The sequence below is a fragment of the Solea senegalensis genome, linkage group LG13, assembly GCF_019176455.1.
Source record: "Solea senegalensis isolate Sse05_10M linkage group LG13, IFAPA_SoseM_1, whole genome shotgun sequence".
Lineage (NCBI taxonomy): Eukaryota > Metazoa > Chordata > Actinopteri > Pleuronectiformes > Soleidae > Solea > Solea senegalensis.
In genome coordinates, this window is record NC_058033.1 from 19,595,550 (window position 1) to 19,603,403 (window position 7,854).

At 42.9% G+C, this 7,854-nt stretch overlaps 1 protein-coding gene across 1 annotated transcript; it reads left to right on the forward strand.

The window, feature by feature from the left end:
- Positions 1-272: 272 nt before the first annotated feature.
- msx2b (muscle segment homeobox 2b) lies at positions 273-3,835 on the forward strand. The gene is made up of 2 exons (XM_044041414.1): positions 273-747; positions 1,072-3,835. The coding sequence occupies exons 1-2, from the start codon at positions 378-380 to the stop codon at positions 1,524-1,526; spliced, it is 825 nt and encodes a 274-aa protein (XP_043897349.1). The 5' UTR covers positions 273-377; the 3' UTR covers positions 1,527-3,835.
- The last annotated feature ends 4,019 nt before the right edge of the window (positions 3,836-7,854 follow it).

Here is a 7,854-nt window from a genome sequence, read left to right on the forward strand (position 1 = left end):
AAATGAAAGTAAAACAACACGAAAATGACCACATGAGTCGTGTGATGACTCAACAATAACATCCACGATGTTACTGATGAAAATGGTACATTTTGTGGTTCCTGGTGCCAAAAACAAATCAAGTGTCTTCTGTTTCCGACTGTTCCTGAAGGCAGCATCTGCCCACTCGTAAACACTTTGGGCTGCTGTGATTGGCCAAAGTTGCACCGCGTAAACGTGATGCGTCGAACATACTCCCACATAATCTACTACTTGACAGCTCCACAACATTACGCTCGCTGGAGCGTCTCTGGCCTGGCTGCGACATTTCCCTCTGCGCGCTCGGAGCTCATCCATTTGTTTTCCCTCCTCCGGATAAAACCCAGGAGGAGAGAGATATGGCTGCCGCGGAGAATTTTAACGACTTGGAGTGTAATTCATCCGAGGAGGAGAGTAACCGTGCGGCCTTGGTGGGGAAACGGGAGGAAAAGACCTCCCCAGTGGTGCGTCGGCATCATCCGTTCAGCGTGGAGGCGCTCATGTCCGGGAGGAAATCGGAAGACGGCCGCGGCGCCAGAGACTTCACCTGCGCTGTGTCACCGCCAGGTCTGAACTCTCTGTATCTGTGCCGAGAGGCGTGCAGTCCCACCGGGGGGAGCCGGAAAAGCTTACCGGCAGTGCCTTCGTCGCCGGTCAAATCCGAGGCGTCAGAGTCCGAGTCAGACTGCGCGCCCTGGGTCACCAACAGCGCGTTCCCAACACAACCACGTAAGTTCATAACTGCAGTTATTGGCGATTATGAAACTGCAACCACAGCTTGAACAAGTGGGGTCAGTGTGAACCAGACTCATTCTCACCAGGGGCAATTGTTTATTTCCTGCTGTGCAGAGAGACGGTTTAAGATTAAGTAGAGCGTAATAACTTAATTATAAAAATGATCTATCATGAGTCACATGTAATATTACGCCTGTGAGGAAGTATTTTAATTGTGTAATAATTACAGATGTAATTAAGACGTTCAAAATCCACAATAAATCAAGTTTAAATGAAAGTCCAAGGTACAAATCCAATGTCATGTTTTTTCCTCTCCAGGTCACATCAGTGCTGCCTGCCAGCTGAGGAAACACAAGACCAACCGGAAGCCCCGCACTCCTTTCACCACGTCCCAGCTCCTGGCCCTGGAGAGGAAGTTCAGACAGAAGCAGTACCTGTCCATCGCAGAGCGCGCCGAGTTCTCCTCCTCTCTGACCCTGACAGAGACCCAGGTCAAGATCTGGTTCCAAAACCGTCGGGCTAAGGCCAAGAGGCTCCAGGAGGCCGAGCTGGAGAAGCTCAAGATGGCCACCGACGCCAAGACGGCAGCGGTGGCGGCGGCGGCTGCTGGAGCTCTGCATCCCGGGTTCACGTTGCCGCTGTCGCTGGGTGCCATGTCCCTGTACGGACAGTCGTACTCGGCCTTTCACCACCACCACAGACCCTTACTGCCCATTTCACCTCTCGGACTGTATGCTGCCCCCTTGGGCTACAACATGTACCACTTATCATAACTACTTTGACCTGTGATGGACTGCATTTCTGAGGAGTGTTTGTAAAACTTCTACAGCACAAGGAGTGCTTAAGGAACTTTCTGAGGCACTTCAGTTCATGTTAGAGCGACTTCCCGGCCCTTTGGACTGCCTGTTTACATGACTCGAGGAGGGCTCTTACTATCCAACTGTTTATTACTTGTTTACTTCTGCAAAAATCAAAGCCGGGGCGAGCACTTGCACGTGGACACAATAATAGAGACTATAGCTTTTCACCAAAGCCTTTTTCTTTTTCTTTTTTAACTTAGCGTATACGGCGGTGCCTTGTGTTGAAGAGGGCGTCACTATGAAGACACTTTCCTATGGATGAAAACGAGTGTTTCAGCAACTCAGGCCAAATTAAACATATCAGTGAAACATTCTTTCAGTTTCCATTCAACTGCAGTGTCTGCCTTAAAAAGCACCCTCAGTTTACTCAGCAAAAACTTGATGCCATTGCAGTGACAAACTTGTGTAGAAAGTGTATTCTCTCATAGCAATAATAATAATACTAATAATAATAATGATGATAATAATAATGATAATAATAATGAAACACATATTGATTTTCCCCTCATTTCCTTTATATAGACATATTAATCATTAAAAAAATACAATGCTGGAAATGTATGAATGCTTAATATGTTGTATTTATAAAAGTAATATGGTGCAGAATATCTGACCAAACAAATTGAATTGTATTTATATCGGTTTTTGTGTCCCTTTGAAAGGGTCCGCGCGTTGTGTTACGCAGTTGTTTCTGCCAAATGTTCTAACAAAGAAATCCTTTGAGATTGTTTTCCTAATTAAATATTTTACATACATTTTATGTACAAAAAATAAAGTGGCAATATGAAAACGTGTAGTTACACTCACTGTTTGAGGGAATTCATCATGTAAACAGCTGTTATTGAGTTGTTTTGCTCCTCGTTCAGCACCTGCAGCAGACTCGTAGAGCGTTTGCGTGCCGACGTGTGTGCGTTTGTTGGGTTTGTTTGGTTAGTGTTTCCCATCAGGCAGTGGTCAGTTCCGAGGTAATATTTTGACAAACTATGAAATAACCCGACTTCACAGACAGTTCCCATTATTACTGAGCTGCAGGCTAAACTTTTATGTTTTCCCTGTTACACTTTTATAATGATGCTTTTGTTTGCGTGGGCATACCTTCCGTTGTCTCGCTGACGATCATTATCCCCGGGATTTACGACCAAACTCTGACTCATCCAAGTAATTAGCTGTTATGACAGTAGCGTTTGAACGAAGAGCAGCATTTATTGCCACGGAAGCTTGCTGGGTTGGGCTATTCAATCTAAAATATTTTGTTTTATTATGTTTTTTTTTTTATTTACCAGAAACAACAAACAAACAAACAAACAATACTAGTGTCTATAAAAGAAATCAGCTAATTAGCATTACTTTCATTTAGTTTATATTCACTTGCTCCATTGCACCTTCGCTTGTTAGGGGGAACCACACTCATTTGTCCCGGCTCTTATCCGCACCAAAGTCTTGTTCTTCCTGCCTCATTAAACTTAATATTAACGAGCCCTGTGTGAATCTGTGGACATTAACAGACAAACACGGGGTTAGCGTCCCGTTTTATGGAGCTGCGGGGCGAGTTAGGAGGCTAAAAGGTCCCTGTAACTCACTGCAATTATGAGCGCAGTTTACAAGTACTAGTTTGGCTTTGATGTGATGAGGAAACTGTTTTAAAAAGGCAGCAACATATTTATGAGGTTCCCCTTTAATCAGACCAAGGCAGAGAGGCCAGTAAGACAGGCAGAGGGGAGGAGCTCATATTGGGAAGCGGTCGTCCTAATGAAGTGCAGATTGGCAGGAGAGGCTCACTTGAGAAACATCAAGATTGTGGTGCTGGCAGGTGACGGTGGCGAGTTCTGTAAATGATCTTTTTGCAGTTTGGGGAGCTGTTATAGTCTCTACTGGAGATGGGTGTTTGTGAATACAACTGTTTTGTGATGTTTTCTCAACACAACACATGACTACATACGTCATGTGCTTGTCTCCAACCTCCTCTAGTGGCTGTTTTGCAATATCACACCATGGGAAAACATTTTTTTTGTTTCCCTTATAGTTTGCAGCAGACAAAAAAACAAAAACAGATACTGAGAAATGCATACTATAAACTGCCGATGAAAACTAACACGAGTTTGTGCAGGAGCTTATCTTACTGTATGATCACGTATGTTATAGTCATTAACCTGGTTTACTTGTTTAATTCAAGTTAATTGATTTGGTACAAATAACAACTATAATAAATGCAATTTATCGTGTTACATTTGCATCAATAATAGTCCAATAATAAAGTACAGGCTACTCTGGTGCCCCAAATCAAATACAGCTAAGAGCCCCATAAAGGTTTGGGCCGGCACTGCCTCCCAGTGTTTGCTTCTTTCTTAAAAGTACATTTAAAGACTGACCTCCTTTTTTCCTGCTGTGCTCTGCTGACCTGTTTGTGATTCTTCTACAGCTTCTGTGGAGCACATGCAAAAAAAAAAGGAATTCAAAAGATCACAGAGTGTTGTTGCAAGACATTTCACATGATGTTTAAAAAGAAACCAAAAGAACAATCAGTGAATCTAACAGATTTGACGGCATGAAGGAAACTCTTTAAATGATCTCTTTCGGAAGAGCTGGAGGAAGGACATTTGAGACGCTTGATTTACTCATCACATATCAATCTCTGACCTAATGACAAGTTTTAAGCTACACAAACACTGAATTCCCTTCTACAATAGACAAAGAGAAATCTGTGAATTGGTTATATCACAGTCCAACTAACCAAATGCCAGATTAAGAATACAGAATTACATTTATCTCTATCTGACACAGAATAATTGTTCTCTTTTAAACTTGTTTACTTAAGCTTCTGGCAGCTCCTCCCAGACACAAAAAGAAATCCCCCAGTGAGTGTCCATTTACAGACTCATTGGAATATCCATACACACACACACAGATGCATGAGTGTGGTTCATAGACAAGAAGGATGGAGCACTTTCTGGTCAAAGACATAAAACAGCCTCTGAAAGGACAATTAAATGGCAATTTATATCAATTACCTTGAGACCTGGACATCCTGAATAAACTGTTAAAAATGCAAATGTGATGCTCGCCGAAGCCTCTCGGGCTAATTGTTGGCTCCCACTTCACAGCACTCGCACTGGCAACTAAGTAACAAGCGGACGCTTTGCTCATTTCTAGGTTTTCATTGATTTTGATTTCAATTCCACATAAAAATATTGAGCGCCTGCAGTGGCCGAGTGAGGCTTCCCGTTGCCGTCACAGAATAAACTCGTGTGGAAAACAGAGCAGTGCTGCAGCTGCTCCTGGCCATTGGGTTGATTTCCTCAGACATACGGTGCATCTGCAGAATACAGTTTTTTATAAAGCAAGGCTGTAAAAAAAAGTCTTGCAGGTACACTGTGCAACAATAAGGTGAATCAATCCTAAATGAGGATGATGTTGCACGGTTGATTTTCCTATTTAAATCAATATAACAACCACATTACACTGCTAAAAAGTGACTGTAAATAATAACAGAACTAGGGCACTGATGTTAGATATCTGAAATCTTGAGGACAACAAACGGTGCTTATATCCAGTAGGTGTCACCATAGCAGCAAAGTTGAGCAGCAGTGCGCTCAGTGAGCTTCAATGAATCTGTGCAAGCAGCTGGGAGAGCGTCCTAAAACAGGTCACTTTAATTCTTAATATTGTGCAAAGAGAGACGGGAGTTATACTCGTCAGCGTTCGCGAACTAAATAATAATGATAAAAAATAGAAAGGTCTCGGATTAATCTGGGCAATTTGTGCAGGGATTACGTCTTTGTGAATGAACGGATCTACATTAAGAGAAGAGAACACAATGACATATTTATGCACTCACATGGCAAGATCTATTTATAGAACAGATTTTTGCAGGTGTGCATGTATACTAGAGGTTTACCTGGTGCTGACTTTTGCATTTGTATCTGCTGTCCTCCATAACCTTCATTAGGAGTAGCCAGAGGAGATGATTTCACACATACACACATCCTTCATTATGAGTATTGCTACTGTCGCTCATCTGCTTTCATTCAGAATGGGGATTCTTCTCCGACATCAAGAGGACAGTTTTGTTGAGAGAAATGTTCTGGTTGAAAATCCCAGCACATCAGCAGTTTCTGACAACACTCAAATCAGCTTCCTCATCTCAATCATCTTTCCTTCCCATGCTAATGCTCGGGGTTGAACAACCGCAGGCCGTCTTGACCAAACATGTGATTGACTGATCAGATATTGGTGCTAACGAGCAGCTGAACAGGTGTGCCTAAAAATAACCAGCGAGTGATGTAGTGATTTCTGTGCGGCTCGTTTTCTTTGCAGTCTGATGTCAGTCTGTGAAACAAAGCCAGCTTCAGCAGTTGAACGAACACACACACACACACACACACACAGCATGCCATCTCTCTTCTGTCTTCCACACAAGAATTGTTGTCACTGTGCTTTTGCCTCGAGAGAAAAAAAAACTACAATTATGTTGCGTCTGAGGACCCTCCAGTCATCAGTTGTTCTCACATTTCCATCAGGTTGGTTTGGAGCCATGTGATCATGTGTGGGAGCGTGGCTGTGCCGTGGGATAAATTCCTTTTATAGCTTCACATGTACAATTTTTCTAAATATTTGCTTTCCCCGGCTCATTACCAGGGATTATGCACACGGATAGGCACAGGTTCTGAAGGGATCAACATGTGACTTCTATATAAAGAGGGATTAAATAGGTTATGCATGTATGTGTGTGTGTGTGTGCATCTCCAAAGATTGGGTTAGAATATGACTGTTCCACCTGTCTCCATCCATTTGACTTACTTATTTTTGTGTATGCACGGATGGCAAAAATATGACAAAAAGAGGGGGAAACTAGATTGACTGTGCAGCGACTGCCCGATAGTGTATGTGATCTCTCGATGTGGCCTAGAACAACTGGATAACTTGTGTTATAATAGATTGTGTTTGCTCAGCATCTCCAGCTCTGCCACGTCCAGCTCCGTCTCCCGTCCTTTAGACAATGCCACTGTCGCTGAGCCGTACATCACTAACTGGCCTCACTACTGTCTTGTAGACCTTCCCCTGTCACTTAAGCTGCTATCCTTCAGTCGCACATCAACCCCCGACACCCGTCCAACCTGCCTGCGTTCTCTTCTTCCCCTCAGTTGACCCCAGTTATTTAAACTCCTCATCCACTTCCACTACCACTTCTTTCAACGTACCGCCTGTCTCACTGGCATTCACACACAGGGGGAACTCTGTTCTGCTCCTACTAACCTTCTTTCCTCTTCTCTCCAGTGCATCACTCCACATCTCTACTACCTGTCGCCAGACTCTCACTACAGATTATAGTATCATCTGCAAACAGCATAGTCCACGGAGCCTGCAGCCTTACCTCATCAACTGTCCATCACCGTTGCAAACACCGAACGATAAAATAAATATCTACATAAATACCTTTCAGCATGCGTATACAATGTGACGACACGGTTTGTTTTTAAAGATGTTATCAAAAAACAGGGAGATTTACAGTTTATTGTTCGACTGTTGGACGTTTATTGGACAGTTGCACAGGCACGGAGAGTTTGGTATTGTTTATAATTAGCATGGATTTGTTCCCAGTCTAGTCTTGCAGGAGGAAACCAACCAGGTAAGTGAATATCCGCCAGAGAGGGTGGTTGGAAAAAGAAATACATTTAAGAGGAAGTCTATGGGAAAATTGGCCTACTTCTAACTGGACTTCAGTAAATGGTCTCAATAGCTTTCAGGGTCTTTTTTCAATAGAGCATAATGTCATTTTCATTTTATTTTTTCAATGATGTACCCATTTTGAGACAAATGATAATATGCAGGTGACGGCTGGACATTTCTGGTTGCAAACCCAAACATGGGTTTGGGTTAAGATACGGATATAAATAAAACAGTAAAATGAAAAAGATTGAAATAGAAAATACAATAATAGAAAAGTAGACAATCTGGAAATGTATACAATATACAAATAGTTGCCTCTTTGAAAGCACCAAGAAAACACTCAATGGACATAGCAGACGGCAGCGGTGATTTGTGACCTCTTGTCCCGCATGCTGCTGTGCCAAGTATGTCTGTGTGTGCCAACAAGAGAGTGAATGTTTCAACACATCCGTGCCTGTGTTTTGACCGTGTGTCTGTGTCGCTACATGCATGTCTTTGGCTGACAACCTACATATCAGTGGTGAAAGTGAACATAATAACTATGGATCTGTGATTCGTGAATTGGCTTGTGGGA

Excerpts from the sequence above, each read along its gene's own strand:
- msx2b (XM_044041414.1), top strand. The coding sequence starts at position 378 with ATGGCTGCCGCGGAGAATTTTAACGACTTGGAGTGTAATTCATCCGAG. Across the intron at positions 748-1,071 it reads CGCGTTCCCAACACAACCAC|GTCACATCAGTGCTGCCTGC; the intron begins GTAAGTTCATAA and ends TTTCCTCTCCAG.